This window comes from Alosa pseudoharengus, unplaced genomic scaffold, assembly GCF_046254945.1.
Source record: "Alosa pseudoharengus isolate Yale_2024_CS ecotype anadromous, Long Island Sound unplaced genomic scaffold, YU_APseudo_1.1 YU_APseudo_1.1_scf_2, whole genome shotgun sequence".
NCBI classification, from domain to species: Eukaryota; Metazoa; Chordata; class Actinopteri; order Clupeiformes; family Clupeidae; genus Alosa; species Alosa pseudoharengus.
The window spans coordinates 25,495,432-25,518,711 of record NW_027468663.1 but is presented as its reverse complement, the minus strand read 5'-3'; the positions used below and the strand labels follow the sequence as shown (position 1 = coordinate 25,518,711).

The following is a 23,280-nucleotide window of genomic DNA, read 5'->3' as shown; positions in this document are numbered from 1 at the left end:
ATAACAGACTGTGTTCATGTTACAGCTATAACAGACTGTGTTCATGTTACAGCTATAACAGACTGTGTTCCACAGAGAGGTCCATGTTACAGCTATAGCACACTGTGTTCCACAGAGAGGTCCATGTTACAGCTATAACAGACTGTGTTCCACAGAGAGGTCCATGTTACAGCTATAGCAGACTGTGTTCATGTTACAGCTATAGCAGACTGTGTTCATGTTACAGCTATAACAGACTGTGTTCCACAGAGAGGTCCATGTTACAGCTATAGCAGACTGTGTTCCACAGAGAGGTCCATGTTACAGCTATAACAGACTGTGTTTAGCTGTTGTTTTAAGGAGTCTTGGGAACAAGATAAACTATAGTGCTCACAGGTCCGCATTAAATCTCCAAGTGTTGACGAAGAATTCCTCCATTAACCATTGGCTAAATAGTTAAAAACATTCAATACAGAATAGAGCAAGTATTCATGAGCATTCATGTCACATGCAGTTAAGAACAAAATTATTCATACCCCTGGCCACATGGCAGAAGGTTGTAAGACAATGTGGTAGAAACATGGAATCAAAAAATGGTTCTTATAATACCTACCAAGCCTCTCTATGTATCCCCAATGGGCAGCCGTGGCCTACTAGTTAGCGCTTCGGATTTGTAACCTGAGGGTTGCCGGTTCGAAACCCCGACCAATTGGGATAAATGCAGAGACCAAATTTCCCTCACGGGATCAAAAGAGTATATATACTTATACTTACTTATACTTTGATTACAGACTGTACCTTTTTAACAGCAATCCGGGTTTTGAGTCAGGAACGATTATTTGCTATCACTCTGGCCTTGTGCTCACTTTTTTGACGGATTGAGGTCTGGTCTCCACCACTCTAAAATGTTGATATTGTTCTCAGTTAACCATTTCTTGCCTTGTTTGGCTGTATGTTTTGGATCATGTGTGGTTTAATGGTCAAATGCCGCCTATTGGTGCAGGTCTCTCGGCAGACTGCCTGATCTTTCCCACCAAAAATCTCAATGTAGCCCCTTGTACATAGTGTGAAGCCAAGCACACAAGCAGTGCTGAGACAAATTACTGTGTTTTGTTGTGTCTTGTGCATAAAATGACTTTCTAAAGTTAATAAAGAAACTTTCATACACTTCACTGCAAAAATAGAGTTGTAAAATTGAGTCTTTCAAATGATTGCCCAGCTTGTCACGGTTGGCATCATTGAAAACAACAAAGCTTCTCCAAATGATTCCTATGATTACCACAGGAACATCATTGCAGTTCCCAGTGTTGATGCAGAGTTCAGATGCATGGATCACTGTCAGTTGTGATAAACCCCAATGAAAGAAACAGCAAGAAAAATGTGTTGTTGAGGCCCAACCGCACATGATTTTTTTATTATTATTTCTACCTTAGGCTTTTGGGTAATGAATTTGGTTTGGCTGTTTGACTACCCCAAATGTGTTTTATTGTCTCTAACTGTAACTGTAATATTAATACAGGAAAGAAATACAGAATTAGGAATTAACCACATCATGTAAAATTCAAATTAATTTTACCAAGTGTGTTATAAGGATATATTGTAAATTCTTTAGAGGTCCCAACATTCATCTTATCAGATGTACTGTAAGCACATTTGGCAGTACTAACATTCCTCACTTGGACAGAGTGGGTGGGTGCATGGTCGTAGCCGAAGGTGACTAAGTCAACACAAAGCCATGACCCCCTCCATCTGCTCTCAGATCTGATGGGTACAGTCATTTCTGGTGTATTAGCCGCATTGTGTTTAAGCCACGGGGCAGTATTTTATGCAAGTTAAAAGAAACAAAGCCACATTAATACCATATTAACTGCCCCTGTGTATTAACCTCATAGCTGAGGACATTTTGCAAAATCAATGTATAAGCTGCGGCTAATAGTTGGGAAATTACGGTAAAGGTGTTAGGTCAGACAGGTAACCAAGGACCCAGTAGGACTGGAGTATTGTGTGTAGATTGATGAGAAAAATAAATAATTGAATCCATTTTAAGATGAGTCTGAAACATAACAAAATGTGGGAAAAAAAAAAGCACTGTGAATTCTTTGTGAATATGCGCTGAGCCAATCAACAGCAGAGAGACAACTGACTGTCATGACTCTGAGTCCAACCCCATCTAATAATGTTTTCAGCTCACCAGCACGCCTCCCCAGACTGTTAGTGTGAGTGTGTGGTCAAAATGAATCCAAGACAACTTGGTATGAGACTGCACCTTTATTCACGACGCCAGGAGCATGTTACCTACATGAAATGTCAATGTAACAAGCCCACACATCTGTGGGTGAAGCCAACTCTTATACCCTTAACACACACCCACGGAAAATCACAAGTTGTCACCCACCCACAAGTGATCACCTAACCATCTGTTTTTTTAACAGATAATAATGTTTACCACCCCTCATCCTGAGGGTCACCCCTAGTTCGGTGACACAGGCTTTCCTAAGTCAAAACATTCCAACATAGGGGTTTCAGATGGCACAAGGGTCAGAGTAAGAGGATGGTAATTAGATTTCACTACATGTATGTAAGGTATACTAAAACATTCAACGAGAGACATATAAAAATTATCCCACAAGTGGACCCTCTCCTCTCCCCTCCTCACTTCCCCTCTCCTCTCTCTTCTCTTCTCCTCTCCTCTCTCTTTTCCACTCCTCCTCTCCTCTCCTCTCCCCTCGCGTGCTGTCAGACACTAACACAAATCAGGATCATCCAAGGCAATCAGTGAGTCTGTGGCAACCATGGAAACACATTCAAAAGCACACAGGTGAAGCAGCTCTGCAAACCACGTGGCACTGACACCGGCTGGCTGCAGAGATGCCAAGGAGGAGGTTGTCACCAGCAGCTGCTGAAGTTGGCGCCCTCACTTCACCACATGATGGACTCTGATGGAGACATTTCATCCCCTTTGAATTATAAGGTTCTATCTGGCATTTCTGTCTAAATTGAGTTATTGATTCGTATGTACCGGTATATCTTATTCTTATTCTTATGTAACACCTTAAGAAGCTGAGGTGAGGTGGTTCTTGTAGTTGTATGCATTTTTGGACATTTTATCTAAAGAGGTTTGTTCTGCTTATTTAAGGAATTCTAAGACTTTGAAGCTCAATATCTCAGAACTACTCAGAACATAGATAGAACCTTAGAATTCCAAGGGGATGATTTGGAGACGTACCAGTTCAGGTAGGGTAGGCTGCGATGAGTCTCAGTACAGAGGACAAGGGCAGCTCAGGTAGGGTAGGCTGCGATGAGTCTCGGTACAGAGGACAAGGGCCCTTGGGTGTGTGTATATGTTAGTCCCCATTCTAGCCCACATTTAAAACTACTATGAGATGTTTCATTGAGCGGCCCACTTTTGTGTGTTTACCCTTGTTAACAGCAGAGAGAACTCCACACTGACATGCATAAGAAGATTCAGCCTAAAAGGAGAGGAATGCAGCACAGAGTTAGATCTGTCTGAAGAGAGTGACAATCTAACCCATAAAACCCATAAAATGTGCTTTATGTAATCTTGACCTCATCTACTCTGGCATACTCACAGCGAGCCATGAAATGACCTGAAATAATCCCCTGAAATAATGTGTATTTGGACTGCACAATTGTGCTACAACTTCTCCTTCAACATAGACATTATTATCAATAAAATACACAGTGCATCTTCCTTCAACTCCTTAACCAATAATGATCTGCTTTGTAGGACAGACTGCACAGCGGTGTGCTTTATAAATGTTTTATTCACACAGACACACAACAAAACTAATCTTCAGGCTACAGACTGTGATAATACTATTAGCATCTCTAAAGACTTTGTGGTTGTGAAGCGTCGGCATCCTCACAGTGACAATCTTGAATCGCTGCAAATGAAACAAACGACCCCCTTATACCTGACCGCCATCCAGGGGTGCGTTTCCCCTGGATGGCTTAGTTGGTTGGCAATGGGTAATTGCATTGCAACCGACAAAGTTGCTAACTTAGTTAGCAACTATGGTTTTGGGAAATGTGCCCCGGTTTAGTAAAACCACCCCCTCTTACCAGACCCCCATCCAGTTTAGTAAAATGACCCCCTTATACCAGCCAGCCATCGAGTTTAGTAACATTACCAATTGTTTATCTCAATCTATTTTAGCTTTTTTTGTATGGTCTGTGTCCTCTTCATATTAGTTAAGATGAACAAAGCCTTCTGAATTTTAATGAACTACTAATAATTGTAGTTTGAATGCAGAGGTAATGTGTGTACGTCTGGTAACATTCCCAGTCTTCATTCTTTTTCTCTTCTCCATCCTAATTGAGCGGCAGTTATTTAAGTTTAAAAACCTGGCACTGCTACATTTTACACCCTTGGGGGAAGACTAACGATGACTTGGGGGAGGGGGGATTTGCAGGTCTGGCCTTTTCACAGACAGGACCATGTTTCTTCTCCTCTCCGAGCTCAATGCCTGCAAGAGCTGATTTAGGGCTCCCCTCCCCGCCTACAGCCTCCTGCAAGAGGCTTCTTGATTTACCGACACCTTCCTTGGGGCTCGTTGAGACCTTAATGGTGACCTTGTTGCACCTTAATGAATTCTTTGCAACAATTTCTAGAAATGATCCAAGTGTCACATATTCCCATCACCCTCCAGTCATTGTGTAACTGCAGACAGCACTGGGTCAGTTTACTGTACATTCACAATCTCATTACACACACATAAATATCTACATTATATATAAACATCATTACATTTACCATCATGTCATCTTGTTACAGATTTTTTACAGCTGTTCACCATAATACAGTCCTTGAAAGTAAATACATTCAGCAGACGCGAGGATATTTTGTTATTTGCAAGGCTGATGAACTATTCTTTGTAAACAAACACATACACACAGGTGCTATGTCAGTACAGTGTCTGGTACCACCTTCCTTATGACACAGACACACATACAGACATGTATGCACACACACACATGCACACAAACACACACATTTGTGTGTGCGCACACACAGACACACACACACATGCACACACACACACACACAGGTCATTTGAGTGCTTTTATGTCATACCGAAAACAGCAATCATTTTAAACATTTTGCATTTTACCAGGCACATTTTGTCAACATCAATGTGCCACACTTCACAAAAAGCAGAAAACGAAACATTCCTGTGACCATTTCTTTGTCATCATTTTGTGAGAATCTCAATCTGATGCCACAACTATTATTATAATGACTATGTTCTCTCATCAGACCTTCTGATGTGTTATCTCTGCAAGGTCTTTTACAGTAACACGTTATCTCTTCTCAGTTCTCTGCCCTTAGTGTCACATGTATGTTTGAGTCCTTAACATCCAGTGCATACATATTATGCTTTGGTAAAAGGCGCTGCACAGAGAAAGCAGGAATGGTTTTACAAGCAGGATGCCATTTGAACAGACAGTTCAAAGTAAGATGCTGTACCTCTGCACCTCTGAGTCAGTGTGCAGGAGGACACAGGGCTGTATCTACAGTGCTCATTTTGTCCTCCAGCCAGAGAGGTTCTCTTTTAAGGCAATGTGGAATATCTCACTCATACACACACACACACACACACGCGCGCGCGCACGCACGCACACACGCACACACACACACACATACACACACACACACACACAAGCACAGAGAGAGAGAGACAGACAGAGAGAGAGAGATAATGGCCTACCCATCACTTCCTTAATCCTAATTAATTCATTTATTCAATTAATAAATGTGATGGTATTAAAAACAACTTGTGAGGTAGGACAGGTGTCTGCCATATTCTTATTCTTCCATCATGTCCGATAAAGAAATACAAGGACATGCGCACGAGCATGACTTTACCATGTGCAAAGATGAATGTCACTCTAGTTTAATAGTCCAGTCACACGCTGGCACTTGATTCGGTAAATCCTGGTGAACTTTCATCCTTTACTGAGGACGCTGTTCTCCTTGGGGTCTTCTTGAAGCCGAAGAGAGTGCATGCTGCAACCCTGTACTTCTTCGACATGATGTTGTAAAGTATGGGGTTGATGGCTGCGCTCAGATAAAAGAGTACGACGGAGATGAGGTTGCAGTACTGCGTGATGACGGCCATCAACGGAGACCCAGTCTCGAACGACTTGGATATCAGGTAACGAACCACGTGAAAAGGCAGCCAGCAAAGTACAAATGCAAGCACCACCACAACTGTAAACACACAACATTTAGTTAACTGTAAGCACCAGTTTATCATACTTTTGTTTACAAAATTACGCAGACAACAATCACGCACAGTGGCTACTGTATTTCTCCATCGTGTTATCTAGAGATTGTTCATTCAGCGCAACCAAACGCTGAAATTAACCAATGCTGACATTTATTCCTGGGGGCATTTAATTTTTACACTTTAGTGTGCCACAATATCCAAATTTTATTTTTATCCAAATCTCCCCAATATTTCAAGATGCATACACATTTGCAGATAGCTTACATTGAAACATCTCTACAAAACATCAGCGCAGTCAACACATCATATGAACTCTACAAAATATCATGGTTTCTTACGGTTTACCAGTAGCCTATTGTCTTAAATTAGACAGGCATAAACAACATTAATCGTATGTTTCTCTTCCGATACATTTGTTATTAGGCACGACAGTTATTAGAAACTTACCCAACATTTTCACAGTCTGCTTGTTGCTTTTATCTCGACTAGAAATGTTTGGTCTCCTCCAGAGTGTGCGTCCTATAAGACTGTATAAAATAGTGAGACAAAACACGGGCAAGAAAAAGAAAATGCTCGATACCCACACCATAATGGTAAAAAGTCCAGATTGCATAGCGTACTTCGTCGCAGTGCATTCGCTTGTAATCCAAATATTAGTTCCATTTTCGTGTTCAACTCCTACCAGGACAAACACCGGTCCAGCACTCAAAAATGATACTGCCCAAAGAATCAGAATAACTCCTCGCACGCGCCCTTTGGTGACCACAACTTTGGCCCTTAGGGGAAAGCAAATTGCGAAGTACCTCTCCACGCTCAGGGCGGTGATGTTCAGGATAGTTGAATATGTACAACCCTCGCTGACAAACTGAAACAATTTGCAGAGGAGGTCCCCGAAATACCAGGGACGGTATCTCCAGACTCTGTATAAGTCTAAAGGCATACAACAGAATATCAGAAGATCCGACAATGCCATGCTAGATAGGTAGAGATTAGTTGTCGTACGCATGTCCTTGTATTTGGCGACCATCAAAATTGTCATTAAATTACCCGATACCCCGACGATAAATAAAAAAGAGCATATGATAGAAATTGCGGTCAAAATTGGAACAGGGAAATTGTTTACTGGATGCTCACCGCTCCAGAAAGTCGCGTTGTCATCCCAGCTACAATTAAATGAACAATGTGAACCATTTGTCCAGGTTTGCATGGTGGTAAGACATCGGTATCAACTGTGATCGCCAGAGACTGTGTGCTCCACTGTGCAGATTTGAATGACAGTCATGCCGGCGCGCTGCTTGTAGTCTCTTAACCCATGGGATAGTAGCCACTGACATATATTTTGACATTTCATATCCTGCTCATAAATCGCGCACACCTCCTCAATCTGCAATTTTGCCACAAAGCCACTGAAACGCTTGAACTGAATAAAATACTTGTATCCTGTAGGACCTCTATTGTGACTGGTGTCACGCAGGAAACTGTTGTGTTGATCGTGCACCGTGCACGTACTGATGGCACAGGCCTATCAGGTATTTAAGTGATGCGTAAAGGTGAGATGGAGATTGTGTGCCAAGTGGTTGATTCTCTCTCTCTCTCCCTCTCTCTCTAAGGTCAAAGTCAAAATAGTCAAAGTTTTGAGCTCATAGATGTTTTTTTTTTGCAAGTATGACTATAATAATTGGCAAGTATGACTTTCTAACCTATTTCAAAATATTGAATAGTCTCCGAGCTTCACCTAGTGGCGATCGAAGTGAGCAACTCTCCATGTCTAACCAACAAGTATCCTGCAGCAATCTTTGAATTGGTATATGAAGACAGTTTGATGTAGGGATTGCCTGCTCCAAAACTCGAATGAATGAACATTTCCATACATATATACAACCCCAAAAAAGAAAAAGTTGGGACATTGTGTAAAATGCAAATAAAAACAGAATGTGATAATATACGTCTCGGTAAACCCATATTTATCAGCAAAAAGGACATAGACAATATTATATCAAATGTTGAAAATGAAAATTTGGACTATTTCATGGAAAATATATGTTAATTTTGAATTTGATGCCAGCAACATGTTTAAAAAAAATGGGGCGGGAGCATGTTTACCACTGTGCTGCTTCAACTCTTCAATTAACAAAATTCTGTAAATGTTTAGGAACTGAGGAGACCAGTTGCTAGAGTTTTGAGAGTGAAATGTTGTTCCATTACTCCCCGATATAGGATTTCAGCTGTGCAACATTATGGGGTATTCTAAGTCATGTTTTTCATTCCATTATGCACCTAATTTGACAAATCTGGACTGCAGACAGGCCATTTTAGCACCTGGACTCATCATCTATGGAGAAATACTATTTAAAGTGCAGAATTAATTTTGGCATTGTTTTCCTGAAATATTCAAGGTATTCCCTGGAAAATACATTGCCTGGATGGGAGTATATGTTGCTCAAAACCTGTATACATAATTCAGAATTGATTGTGCTTTGCCAAATGTGAAAGATGCCCTCCTCCACACCATCATAGGTGTTGGGTTTTGAACTGAACACTAAACACTAAACACTAAAACAAGTTGGATAGGTTGGATACTTGGATAGGCCCTCTCCTCTTTAGCCCAGATGAGTCCATTATTTTCAAAAAGAATGGCAAATTTTGATTGGTCTAAACACAGGACCTTTTTCCATGTTACCTCAGTCCATTTTAGGTCCATATAAGATGGTGGTATTTTCTGTCTCAATACAATGTTGGCTGTTTTGACTGTTACAATTTTGGCTGTAGTTTTTTAATTGAGTATCAAACTGTGCACATAACCAATGGTTATCAGAGGTTTTCCTGAGCCCCAACAATGACAGGTCTGGAAACAGGTCTGGTGTTGATGCAGTGCCATCTGAGGTCCAAAAGACCACGGCCATCCAATTTGTTTTTCAGCTCTTTCCCTTGTTTGCAAAGATTTCTCTGGATTCTCTGAATGTTCTAATGACATTATGTCCTGTAGATGATGAACTCCCCAAATACTTCACAATTGCATCCTAAGAAACATTAAAATTACATTGTTTCATCATTTGTGCACACAGGTTTACACAGAGTGATGAATACCCCTACATCTTTACTTCTAAGAGACCCTGCCTCTCTGGGATGCTCTTTTTCATACCCAATCGTGTTGCCAGTTACCTTAATTAGTTGTGAAATATTCCTCCTTTTGTTTTCTTTGTCATTACACAACTTTTCCAGCATTTTGTTACCCCGTCCCAACTTTTTTTGAAACATGTTACTGGTATGAAATTCAAAATTAACATATATTTTCCATGAAATAGTCAAATTTGTCATTTTCAACGTTTGATATGTTGTCTGTGTCCTTTTTGCAACGAAATATGAGTTTAAGTATTCTGTTTTTATTCACATTTTACACAACGTCCCAACTTTTTCTGTTTTGGGGTTGTACATTTTCCAAGTTTCTTGTGATTATGCCAAGTGTTCACCTGTGAACAGACCATGCATGACACACATGTCCATTGCCGTAGTGAAGACGTGACACTGAGGTCAGTCATAACTCTTTGGAGTGTTACTAGCTGCATATCGTTCCACCTTTATTAAGAACCTTTCCAGTGATTTATTCAGTTGAACTATCTTAAAGCCCACTCATGTCATGCCACGTGGTTATGCATACAGTACAGGTGCTTATTTTTTATCATATTTACATACATATTTACATTTATTCATTTGGCAGACTTACAACAATAGAATAACATGTAAGTTATTAACATTTAAGTATTACATTTACACTGCATAAACTACAGTTACAGCAATGTAATAACATTTAAGCTACAGTGTAGATGAGACGTTAGTACTAGAGGATAAGAGTGCCTACATTTTAAATACTAGTCCAAGTATGGTAGGAGGAGAAGTGGAAGAGGAGGTAGAGGAGGGAAGAGGAGAGGAAGGAGGTAGAGGAGGGAAACAAGAGAGAAGGAAGAGGTACAGGAGGGAAGAGATGGAGGTGCCATCATACTATCGGGGTCATCATACTTCATATAGATGTGTCAAGTTGTGTAATAATAGTTGACCTATGGGAGGCTAAACGAATAGACATGGGCCTGTGAGATGAGTGTCCAGAGTCACACTATGTGGAAATGTCCAGACACACTGTAGCTGTAGTAACTGGCCCGGGACATATCAAAAGAAAATGCCCAGTTCTACTTGCACACACACCACACCCACATTTATGGCATTGCTCAGGTGATTCATGTTGAAAACAGGTTGTAAATGGTATTATGGCACTCTATTCTAATTGCCTTGACCAGGGCTAACAAATGTTGAACAAGCAGTAACTCTGTAAAGATCGCCACACCAAGGAGATGAAGGTAGTTCTGCTTCTTTGTTTTTACTCTTGTTTTCTTGCTTTTTATTCTCATTTTTGCTCTTTCTTTCGTTCTTTCTTTCTTTCTCCTTGTCATCCTTCCTTCCTTCCTGTCTTTCTTTCTGACTGTCTGTCTTTCTTTCTGCTCAAGGTACAAACGTGCCTCCTAAATGACAACAGGGAGGTTACTGGATTAATTACTGAATTACTTACTTGAATTACTGAAAATACTGCCTTTTTGTGGTTGTTTTTTTGTGGAATAGACGTGTTGTGTTGAGGAAATATTTGCTGTTATTAAATGTTGTTTATGTTAAAGATTGTTGTATACTTATGTACACAGAGAAAAGTTGTGTTACTGACAATATTACTAGCATTTTACAGTAATGTAATGTGATATAAGAGGGTTTAAATTCAATTTTCTGATATTAGGAATGATTGTTGGCTCATTGCAATCACTGATTATAAATGCACTTATATTGCCTGACCTACTTTTCAGAGTCAATATTCAGACAATGGTGCTGTTCAAAGTTACAGTATTTTTTTATTGCTTGAGATCAGATGGTTTAGAAGAACATTAAAAGGTTGCGTGTTGCGTAAGCTCTGCTTCTAAAAACAAATCACCAGTTTTGTCCACAAGAGGGAGAAATTGCACCATGCTGGTCTGTAAGCTCACCAGCTATGACTCATCTAGTCAGTTCCTGTGACACTAGTTGATTTCTGCATGTGTATTAACACATTCTGACTCTTTGTATGTATAAGAAAGATCACTGATGTGGTCAGTAACTGCTGCGTCTGAATGACTTTGTTGGAGTGTTCTGCCTTTCCTCTGCTGCAACACCGCCGCCGGAAGAACAAAGTCTCAATTGTTGCCTTTTTGGACTTGTTTTGGAGACATTCTATTGATTTGTTTGCTTTCTTTTCTTTCTTTCTGTAGCGCTGATGGTTTGATGTGTGAAAGAAAAGGGACATTATATTTATAGCCCACTCTTTATGTATCATCACATTTGCTTAACAAAATATCCCAGGAGCATTGGGCTCTCCATGCTGCTCGCTATGTTGCCCTTTAGCTCTCTGTGGATCACCTGCTTTATGAATTCAGAGCAAACAATTACATGTAGAGAAGCTGGATAAGGGTGTTTACATAGTAAACACAACTGATATGAGTCTCTGTCTGTATATTGCCATTACATGTGCTAAATCTTAACACTAAAAGTCATCTATTTACCCCTTCTGTTTGGACAAGGGCAATCATCATTTGGTTCTCTGGATTCATTGGGCAGCTGGAGTGACAGACCTAATCGGCAGTGTCTCAGTCAAGCCCATGCAGCTAATGTATTTTCTAGTCAGTTCAAATATTAAATCAGACATCGGGCAGTGAGGATATGCCCAAGGTCAACTGAGTGCGTTTAGTTCAGATTTTCTTCCTCTGACATCTGAGGAAATGTCAGTATTGGCTTGGCTATTCTCAAAACACTAGACAATGGTAGTGTTCCTTTGTGTGTGTGTGTGTGTGTGTGTGTGTGTGTGTGTGTGTGTGTGTACACATGTATGTAGGCTATTATCTCTTTCTCTATCTGATCTGGCATGCAGTTTTTGTTAGTTTAACCTTTCTTTTCATATCTTTGACTACACCGAGTATCTACTCACATGCAGTCAAACTCCCTCTGCACTCCCACTCTTTGTAATGAACTTGCATTAACTTGTATAATCTTTGGTAAAAATATGGTATTTATATCAGTCTGTGTGCTATTGGTTTCTCTCACACACTTTCTCTCTCTATATACATACAGTATATATCTTTCTTTCTCTTGCTTTCTCCCTTTCTCTCTCCTCTCTCTCTCTCTCTCTCTCTCTCTCCCTCTCTGTCTTTTTCTCTCTCTCCTCCCTGGCGTAGTCGAGGACTCTCCAGCGGCGAGTTCTTGCTGCAGGGAGCTAAGTGCTGTGGAGGGAGATGTTGTGGAGGTCTGTGGGATGGGAGGAGTACTGATGCATTTCTCTGGTAGTCATCGGCGGGAAGACATTCCCCTGTGGGGTAATTATTACCGCAGCTCCAGTTGAGGGCCGTCGCACCGAGTGCAGCGTAAAATTGAAAAATCAGAATGATGGATGGTCTCTGTAGGTGCTCCTCTGCCCAGTGTCTGTGTGGAAGGCTGTGAGTCGCCTCGTTATTTTCTTTTTCTTTCCACTTCTCAGCACGGCATCCGTTCCCAACACTGTCGAGAAGATTACACAGTGATGTGTAGACCATTAACCGAGTCAACAGAAACCCATGATATCATTTAACCTTTGAACTCTAGCAATTGCAACTCACTAATTCTCTGTTCATTCTCATGTTGTCAGCCTTGTTTAACATAAGTACATATTCATCCCTGATAGATATATTACAGTAATAAAGACATACGCTCGTCAAGCTATCTTGTAGTGGTGGCACAGACCAGACGTAGCCAAGTTGACTTCCGGAGAGGTCACACCCAACACCTGCCACTGACCATCGACGGTGCTGTGGTGGAGAGAGCGAGCAGCACCAAATTCCTGGGGGTGCACATCAGTGAAGACCTCTCCTGGACCACCAACACTGCATCACTGGCGAAGAGAGCTCAGCGCCGCCTGTACTTTCTGCGGAAACTCAGGCGAGCAAGTGCTCCACCAGCCATCATGACCACATTCTACCGAGGCACCATTGAGAGCATCCTCTCCAGCTGTATCGCTGTGTGGGGCGGAAGCTGCACTGAATACAACAGGAAAGCCCTGCAGCGCATAGTGAACACAGCTGGAAAGATTATTGGTGCTTCACTCCCCTCCCTGAAGGACATTTACACCACCCACCTCACCCGCAAGGCGACCAAAATTGTGAGTGATGCAAGTCACCCCGCTCACAATCTGTTTGATCTACTGCCCTCTGGGAAGAGGTACAGAAGCCTGCGCTCCCGCACTACCAGACTCACCAACAGCTTCATACACCAAGCTGTTAGGATGCTGAACTCTCTCCCTCCTCTCCCCCCTCCACCCTCAGCTACATAACATCCTGGACATTGGACCCACAATGGCCGCCTGCACCACTCCACTTGCACACTTGTACACTTTGCAACTTGTTGTTGTTGTCCTGAAAACACAACACTTCTGCTGCTCTTACATAACTTGCACCACTATGCCACTTTATTTCTTACTTAGGTCAAACAGAACTACCTCAGCCTTTTATTGGCCTGACTTTGCACTAGTATTTTATTTTATTGACTGTCTATGCACAATTTCAACCAAATTTTGCTGCTCTTATTTTTTCATTATATGTGCCCTCTTATTTACTTATTTACTTACTTTTTTGTTTACTTGAATGTTATGTTTGTCTGTGGACTTAAAATTGGTAAAATATGTCTTGTCTCCACCGTGGGATAGTGAGAAACGTAATTTCGATCTCTTTGTATGTCTGGAACATGTGAAGAAATTGACAATAAAGCTGACTTTGACTTTGACTTTGACTTTGAAGTTGTAGAGGAGGAAACGTTTCATTTCCTTCTGTGAACTCGAGCAGCAGCTATCATAATATTACCCAAGTGCAGTTTGAACAGCTGTTTGTGTTCAGAATGTTGGTTAAATTCCGGTTCTCTGTTATTGATTGGGGAGATAACAGCTTCTCACAGCTTTTTCCTCAAAAAAGACAGACTTCCTCTTGGCTGACTAAACATTAACAAAAGGACGAAGAGAGTGTACAGTATTGCATTTTAGGATTAAATGGCATGGTGTGTTCAGCTAGTTAGATGTTTGCTGATATCCTCTGTACTTGAGAGCTCTTTTTATGCTTGTGGTGTTTCATACATATATACGTACACACACACACACACACACACACACACACACACACACACACACACACACACTCACACACACTCACACTCTCACACACACACACACACACACACACACACACACACACACACACACACACACACACACACACACACACACTTTGGCCTCTGAAGCTGAAGACACTTATGGAATGGTTGTGCCCTTGCGTGAAAGCTGATTGGTGGAGAGTTCAGAATGGACAGGACCATAGCAGCCGTCCAGACTCCTCCCCCTTCTGAGGCATTGGCCTGTAAGCGATCTTTCCACCGCTCTGTCTGGGAGTGGAGTTGAGCAGAGGGAGAAGAGTTGGGACAAGTGTGTGTGCGGGCGAGGGTGTGTTTGTTTCGTTTCTTTCGTGTGCATGAGGCAACAGCTGGATTACTCAGAGCCATGACAATGGAGAAGCCACGTCTGCAGACGCAGCAGGTTGATGAAGTGTTTCTTTGTTTAACTTGTGTTCTTTACTTGTCTATTTCTGTTCGTCTCTGCACCATACCTCAGGGTCTGTGTGCTCATGGGAGGGGAAGTGTAAGGCACTTGTTGAGGGCTTGACGAACATAAGATTTGGCTCACTGAAAAGTTCAGTGTGACGGTCGATATATGCTCAAATGTGCTTGTGTGTTAGACACTCTGTGTGTATGTATGTGTGTGTTTCTATATGTTTTTCTATTATATTGGGGACCCAGTACTGTATGTGTGTCTAAACACACCATGCCGTTGTTTGAGACGCGCAGCGAGTTGTGTCAGTGCGTCTTGGCTCTTGTTCTATCTTGTGTCATGTCCGTGTGAGGGGCTTTTGTGTCAGCGCTGGAATGTGCCAGTGCCTATCCTGGCCCCGGCTGGGCATGTGGACAGTGGAGGCCCTCCTGAGGGTTCCCTGTCACAGCCAGAGTCTCCAGCCTCGGCTCCTGTTATCACGGCTGTTCTCCGGGCACGCCGCAAATCCAGCCACTTCTCTTGCATTCTTCTTGTTTTTTTAGTGCAGAATTGATATATGATATATTGATATGGACTCCTGCTCACGCTAGCTTTTTGTATCAATTACATGGCTGGCTTTTGAGAGAGAAAACGACAGACACAGAACTATTTTTGTGTAGGAACACATTTTATTGTAAAACTTTTTTTGTGAAGTATTCTTTTTGTTAAACATAATGGCACGAATGCGAATGAGGGAGAAGTCTGGATTTCACACAATACGTTTGTATGCGAGATGAACATTGATTTTTGTAAAAAAATTAAGATGACATTGTTTTCAGTGACAGCTCTATCTGAAAGTTGTACTGTTTCATAGTCTCCAGCGAGGTGATGGTTAACTGGTTTGCCCAAGCCCTCTGTCTTGGATAAAGCCATCAGTGAGTCTTGTCAGTAGGGCATCAGTCATTCATAAGAAGATGGAAGGGATTTAATCCTGTCATAGTAGGCAAAGTTTCATTTAGTGACACTTAGGGCTTGAGGCACAGGCATGATGGTGTGTAAGCACAACGTAATATCTAATATGACATAATAGAACATTGCTGAACAAGGTGTGAATTTATTAATTTGTGTTTGTCTATGTCTATGACTGTCTTTTATTCATTTTGTCTTCTGTTTTCATGGGTCAAAAAACTTGTGTAACTTAGGGCGAGGCCAGCAAGAAGTATTTGCATTGTGGGTGAATGAATTAGTCAATTGACTGGCCATATTTCAGTGTTGCTGCGGTCTGACTGTGAGGACTGTGAGGTTTTGGAGTGATTTTGCATGTGATGACGTGCGGCGTGCTATTGTGAAACATTGGCTGAGGCATGGGCGGAACCGAGTCATGGTGTGTCATATTTCATCCCAACAATTAGCTGTCTCTCTGTGGATGTGCTGGCTCTCACGGTTTGGGAGAGTCCAGTTTTTGGAATGTTTAGCTGATGAAACCAGCGCGTGCATCTGTTTTGCTGCAGTTATTTTCACTGGTCCCACTGCGTTTCACCACCTCATTACCAAGAGGAACACACAGCAGCGGTTCATTGATTCCAGTGTTACTGTCCTTGCTTCAGTGCAGACACAGGTCATGCTGGTCATCAGGGACCATCCTGAAAGCCCCCATGCATGTCACCAACAGCCAGGTGTCCTCTTGCTCTAAACAGCCATGGACCAGTTCCTGTGAGCGCCTGAAATGAGGGCTATCTTGTTGTCCTTTAGCTGCCTTCGCCAAGCACGAGGCAAGACGACAGGCAGGCAGGAGCCTCCCCTGGCCGCGCCGGCCGCTGACACATTGGCCTGTTGCGTAACGACGACGTCCGTCCTCCTCCAAAACGCTGCCCAGCCCTGTCCCACTGTTGCCCGTGACAACAGCAGCGAGCACAGGCAGGAACTGGTGCGTAGGAAGGGAGAGCTGATATTCCATCGGGCCAGGAGCACAGAGGAAGCGGCGTGTCCCGCAGGGCTGCCCCGGAGTAGCCTCTCTCACGCTGAAGTCCTGCTGATACTGGCTCAACTACACAGAGCAGAGAAGGGAAGGGGGGGGGGGGGTCACTTTCACTCACTACACTCCCTATCTTAACGTTTCTGCTGAATCATAGTGACAGAAGTCTCTGTTGGGGTGTTATTTCATGGGCTCTTGGTGTTGTCATTGGTGTGGATAATGAGCTGACACAGGGCCGTAGTCACCATAGACTTTGGGGGGGACGTGTCCCCCCCAATATTCAGATGTGACCAAAATGTCCCCCCCAATATTCGGACATACAAAAAAATAAAGAAGAAGACGCTATAGGCTACTACAGGAAACCAACAAGTCCCGCCATCTGAAATGCAATCAAACGTAAATAACACACAAATTAGTGACCTATTCATGGTTTCAGAGAGTACACTGTGAGTGGTTTGTCCTGGAGGTTTTGCGTTTATCGTTTGAGGCGTGCGCTATCAAAAGCTTCCTGCGGTGCAGGCTGTCAACAATATCGCAAAACATACCGGTAGGCTACAATTCTCACAAAACGTGTTGGAAAGGTGTAGCACTGTCTAAAGAAACCTCATTCATTTTTTAAGCTGATCAGACTCAAAGGTAACTTTGAAGCATTTTCCATATTGTAGCCTATTTTTTCGCAATGCGAAAGTGAAACGTAGTGTCCTTTCATTTGAATTTGTGCGTGCCTGTGTCATTAATTTCTTTCACATGTCTTACAACATAAATAATGCATTCATATGCTAGTAGTAATGTCAGAAATGAACCGGTTTATAAGCCTCTTAAAAATGGCTGTTGCATCTTGCATGTTGTATTTAGATGCGCACTCAATCGCGCATCCATGCAGGCAAAACGTAACACTCAAAGTTGAAAAAAGTCCATTCACCAAATAAAGGCTGTGTTTCTACATTTTAACATACCAAACCTATGAGTAAGCATTCAGTGTAATATAGAGGTTATCAAAGATACTCTAGTTTGTATTTTATTTTAAAATATACATTTTGGAGACAAATGGAGTCATACCACAGGTCTATATCCAGGGATGGATTATTGAATGGGCCTACTGGGCCCAAAAGCTTAGGGGGCCCTGAAGCCTAAGACTGTGTGAAGTTGCTTCTCCGGCCTTCTCTTCTATTTCCACAAAACTCACAAGTCGTCATAATATAAAGGGTCATTTTTTTTTAAAGTCTTCCGGGGAAGTACAGTATGCCCCCGGGCCCCCCTATCTTAACAGGGGAGGGTTTTTTTTGCATCTATGCCCAGGGGTTCATAATCCATCCGTGCCTATATGTCCGTCAAAAGTTTGGTATATCCTAATTGACTGACTTAACTAATGACTTGTTTGTGATTTTAATAATATTTTTGCATGGCAGGAAATGTATTGAAATTCTTGGCCGGTCGAGGGAAAAATATTGGCATTTGTCACGTTAATCTATCTTCTCTTAAAGTTGGTTACACACGTTCGCATTCTATGCCTAACACCGCAGCCTCTGCATGGGTTCTTCTCCCCTCCCAAGAAGAGTTAATTGGTTGGGTCCATATAGCCCGTCTTTCCTAAAAAGTTTTCTCAGATACCAGCCGGGCAGTGATAAGCGTCAGGGAGGATGGATGGTATAAAGATGCCATGTGGGACTGAAATAGCCAGGTAAAAAAGACGAAAAGTATTGGAGGGAAATGCTGCCAAATGTGCCATGCTTCCAATTTTTTTTGAAGAGGACAGATAAGTGGCAACTGGTGAAGAGAGATAGCCATGATTATAACGACGTAACGGGGCTAATAACCTACTGGACGTTGTAGCGTTGTCAACCTATTCGCAAGTAACATATTAAATGAATTAAAATATTACCATTTTGGTATCATCCAATATGGCTACTCATAGACTTTGCAAATATTATGCAAATATTGATAACAAAACTCAAGCTTGATCTGTGTCATGCAGTAGCCTATAGGCCTAAAAACAAAAGTAGCCTGAGCAGCAGATCAGCCAGTCCCCCGCTGAAAATGATGAGCCCGAAGTTAGGGACAAGTAGAAAGGATAATAGAGTTAACCATATGAATTAGTTATTTTATGGAAGAAAGAACCGTAGGCCATGACAGCAGTAGGCTACATGATCAACCTATATGGCTTGTTTGCTCAGAAGTGGGTGTAGTAAAGGAGCAAAATCACCTAAACAACATGATAGCTGACCCATGCGGAAAAAAACATGTAAACAATACAGTAGTTCAATATGCCTCTTAGTGGAATTGTGGGATACATTTCAAATGCTTTATTTCTTCCTTCCTGTTTTTGTTAACTTATCAACCTATCCTTGTGGAAAAGTGGAATATTACCCTATAATAAAAACTACAGGATAGTAAGAGCTGAAATGTTGCCTTATTTATCCAATTTCCACCACCACTAAAAAAGTGGGCCGGTCTTGGGCCTGAAACTCCCGGGCTGAAAAGTGGCCCCACTCCGGCCCTGGCTGACAGGAAACCCCAACTTGACCCAGTGATCTTGAGTAGTGCTCAGCTCATTCATGTGCTATACGGCACAGACACAATGTACTGTAAGCATGGCTTTGTACATGGTGTGTTGTGTGTGTTGCCTATTTGAGAACAATGTTGTTCTCTGCGCTGAGCTGGATGTGCAGCATGCATGGCGCACTCCCAAAAATAAACCCTCCTTCTATCTTTGCTGTCAGCATTACGTTCCCAGAGAGATTCAGGTCAAAGTATTTTTCAGTTGTGTGCAGGGACGCCTCCCTCTGAACCCCACAGCAGAGGGTGAATCGGAGCGGGAGGGGGGGGGGTTGTAGCTTTGTGTCAGCTTAAAGATACATGATGAATCCTCTAAATGTGAAGACATAGTTTAATAAAAGTGTGTGAGTAACAGCTAAATGATGCATGGTGAATCTTGTGACTGTGAAGACATAGTGGGGTGTGTGTGGGAAAACATCCTCCACCTCACCCTTATGCCTCTCCTGGGTGACCTCACTCTAAACTGGGAGTAACAGGAACCTCACTGTCATGTCACACCATAAAACTGTGAATGAAATGGCTGAAACTCTCACAGCCTCTGTGTGGTCCTACATTCTCCTCCATTTTGTTTGTTTTTGACAGAGATACGAGCATGCTTCTGGGGTCTCGCCTGAAGTCTTACATGATTTGTAAGTGTAAGCAGAAAGAGGAAAAATCTCCATCCACAGAAGTATGTGGATCTCCCAGACAGAGAGATGGGGGAGGGTTCAGACAGACTCCACCAGTTCAGACATGTTGGAGAGAGAGGCTTCCAGAACTGGCCGCTGGTTGAGTTAAGAGTGACATCATGGATAAATCTGCGGCCAAATTAACTACCAACTTTTTTTCTCTTTCGGTTGGTTCGGTAGAAATCTTTTCAAAGCCTCTTTTGAACTTTGGTCTTAGTTTTGCCCATTCCATGTGCTTATTCTTCATGGTTCTAACTGCATGTTTAGGATAGTGAGAGAGAAAGATATTACATTTTCTTTGAATAGTCATTACTATTTTGGTGGAGTGTGTGTACTTTAAATAGAGGTTGGCAGCTGAAGCCCAGTGAGCAGAAGGGTGAGCAATGTGACATGGAGCATTCTACTGTCTAAAACCACCAGAAACATAACCTTTAGAATTAGATATATAGGAAGATGTCTCTACATTCTTTAAAAACACACTTTTGCTGGTTGAACATCAGGTGCACTGTGTAGTAGTGATTCTGGCTATAATGATTGCTTCTCTGTCTATCCCTGATCCCTGAAACTAGCAATAAAGATTTCTGGACGTGATATGCTGCTATATTATAGCTCTGTTGTTCCTTTTCAGAGGAGTGTTTTAAGTGTGTATTTGTGTGTGTGTGCATGTGTGTGTGTTTATGTGTGAGTGTGTGTGTGTGTGTGTGTGTGTGTGTGTGTGTGTGTGTGTGTGTGTGTGTGTGTGTGTGTGTGTTATCATGCAGAGTAAGGATGGTGGTGCCAGTCACGGCTGACATGCTTCACCGTATTATGGCCCTCTTTTATGGAACCCATTCAACTACTTCCTGAGAAACTCACATCCTGGTCTGCATAATGACCATATCTGTGACAGATGGCTGGTCTGAGGTTGGCGTTGGACTCGGCCCATCGTGAATGCAGTTAGGACACATTTAACATGGCTCACTCTGTACCTGACAGTCTTTGGGCCTTAATTTAAATGGTGGGCAAATTGCAAAGTCTAAAGCCTATTTAAAGTGTATGCATCACTTCACTATCTGACAAAAGGACCCTGAACAAACTGATCAACATCTTGGACAATGAGTGTCACCCACTCCACAGCACTATTGTTAAGCAGAAGAGCCTGATCAGCTGGAGACTTCGCTCACTGCCTTGCACAACTGACAGACTGAGAAAGTCATTTGTCCCCAGGGCCATTGAACTGTTCAATGCCTCACTTAAGGGAAGAGGAGAGATAGACTTCTCTGCATAGTCTGTCTGCCTCTTCACCCCCATGTTTGGATACTGTCTGTCCACTAGCCACTTTTACCACTGTCTTTATGCCTCACTGTTTGCGTGCTATATTAGCACATTAGCACATATGCATAACCCCCCCCCCCTCCATGCCACAGCCGAACTGTGGCTACACTTATACATTTTCTTTAAATAGTTAAATATATAGATATATAGGCTTTACTTTACCTTATTTCTGCATTGTTGCACTGTTGGACTTACTCATTTGCACTATCACCATGACCATTATCACCATTGCACTACCACCACTCATTCACACAGAGCACCTTAGAGCACCTTACTATGCACAGAGAATCGCAGGCTCAGTCCCTGCCTCAGTCATTGCAAGCGCCTCTGATTGATTAATCACCACTATGTGGATACTGTTTTTAGAATTGATTTAGATTAAGTGTTAGTATAATTTGTATTTTAGTATATTTAGCATATTCTTTATCTTCTACTGTCCTTATTGCTTAGTTGTGTTTTTATATGATATACTTTAATTACTCTTTCTGCTGTTAAAGAATGTGTTTGTGTTGTCTGTATGCTGCTGAGACCTTGAATTTCCCCTGAGGATCAATAAAGTATCTATCTATCTAAAGTCAATTTAATAACAAGTCAAATTAGCTCATTTATAGTGATGAGCAAGATCCTGATATAAGCACTAACAACTATCTTGCCTGTCACTGTAGTGGAGATATCAGCATATATTGGTGAGTTTCATGAGATTGTGGAGATATAGTGAGTGACTAAAGCTTTTGTAGTGGCTAGGCTACAAGTTTTCATGATGACAGAGGCATATGTGTAACATACAAATCTGTGCACACACACATTCCAAAATCAGTATAGTGTACTTTCCTCCCATGGAGGAGTCTGTGTGGGAAAGGCCTTGCGTGTAAGACCTCCCCTGTCCTCCGCACAGCTGCATAGCTAATGGCTTACAAAGAATGAAGGACGGACGGGTTCTTCAGTGTCAACAGCCTACGTGACCCACCTACGTGGCTATTTACATGGGTGACAGTATTTTCCCAAAACATGCAACGTCCACAGAGATTCCAGTGGCCAAATGTCATAGAAAAATATTTTGGATGTGCTAAATTCAGAAAACATTATTTAAATGTGCTTAGAGTTTTATTATTACACATACAGTAATTAAGATATTCACGGATTTAACCCTCAGTCAGGACTTTTGAAAGTCTCTCTCTCTCTCTCTCTGTTTTTGTGTTTTTTATGTGATGTTATAGATTCAAATGTATGTACTGTTTGTGTCATACAAGAACAAGGTCATGTTGTAGGACAGGATTAATCGTATCATGCATTAATGACTGTAAACACCTTAACTCTCAATGGAATGTAGGATATGTTTGTGAGTCACGCACACAGAGATATGAAGACCTCCCTGATACAGTGAAATGAAACAGCTGTGTGTGTGTGTGTGTGTGTGCGTGCGTGTTGGTGGATGGGTGTGTGTGTGTTGGTAGCTGAGAGCTGACTGACAGTGCATACACACTGCCGACACTGACACCCTCCTGGTCAAGACAATTTGATGTTTAGACCTTTTCAATCAACGAAAAACGCTGTTAAAGGCTGAAGTGGCCACACCTCTCTTTAATTAGAACACTGGCATGAGAGAATCCTCTCCAGCAAGGACATATAGTGGCAGACTTCCAGCCAGATGTTTGTCCCTTACAGGGTCACTCATTAACCCAGAGTGGTGTCCCCCGCCAGGCGTGCCCTGCCCGCGGAGCTGACTGCTGAGGAGGGCCCTGGCGCCCGAGTCCACCAGAAGCAACATGAACCTGGTCAGCGAAGACATGAGTGACACCATGGATAACCTGGACACCCGAGAGCTTGACTTCGGGGATGAGGAGGAGGTGGACTTACCCCACACAGGTAAGGAAGACAGTTTTATATCAGATGGAGGGATCCTTCCAGAAGGTGCTTTTGTTTTGTTTT

The 23,280-nt window shown here is 42.2% G+C and overlaps 2 protein-coding genes across 3 annotated transcripts in view; one reads left to right on the top strand and one right to left on the bottom strand.

Moving 5' to 3' along the window:
* Positions 1-5,906: 5,906 nt before the first annotated feature.
* Positions 5,907-7,437, bottom strand: ghsra (growth hormone secretagogue receptor a). Its single transcript, XM_076295879.1, has 2 exons — positions 6,678-7,437; positions 5,907-6,211 (listed from the first exon to the last, which is right to left on the bottom strand). The coding sequence occupies exons 1-2, from the start codon at positions 7,435-7,437 to the stop codon at positions 5,907-5,909; spliced, it is 1,065 nt and encodes a 354-aa protein (XP_076151994.1).
* Positions 7,438-14,713: 7,276 nt separating this feature from the next.
* Positions 14,714-23,280, top strand: part of pld1a (phospholipase D1a) — a 39,716-nt gene continuing 31,149 nt past the window's right edge. Inside the window, exons 1-2 of one of the 2 annotated variants that reach the window (XM_076294300.1) lie at positions 14,714-14,847; positions 23,053-23,217. In XM_076294300.1, coding sequence (XP_076150415.1) covers positions 23,118-23,217 — 100 coding nt within the window. In that variant the 5' untranslated portion in view covers positions 14,714-14,847; positions 23,053-23,117. Of the gene's footprint in view, positions 14,848-23,016; positions 23,218-23,280 lie in introns of both variants that reach the window. The other variant, XM_076294301.1, reaches the window with a different exon arrangement.

What these genes read in the sequence shown, in the direction of transcription:
- ghsra (XM_076295879.1), bottom strand. Translation starts at nt 7,437, where the DNA reads ATGCAAACCTGGACAAATGGTTCACATTGTTCATTTAATTGTAGCTGG. An exon ending in GCAGACTGTGAAAATGTTGG is followed by an intron (nt 6,212 to 6,677) that starts GTAAGTTTCTAA and finishes GTGTGTTTACAG; the next exon opens with TTGTGGTGGTGCTTGCATTT.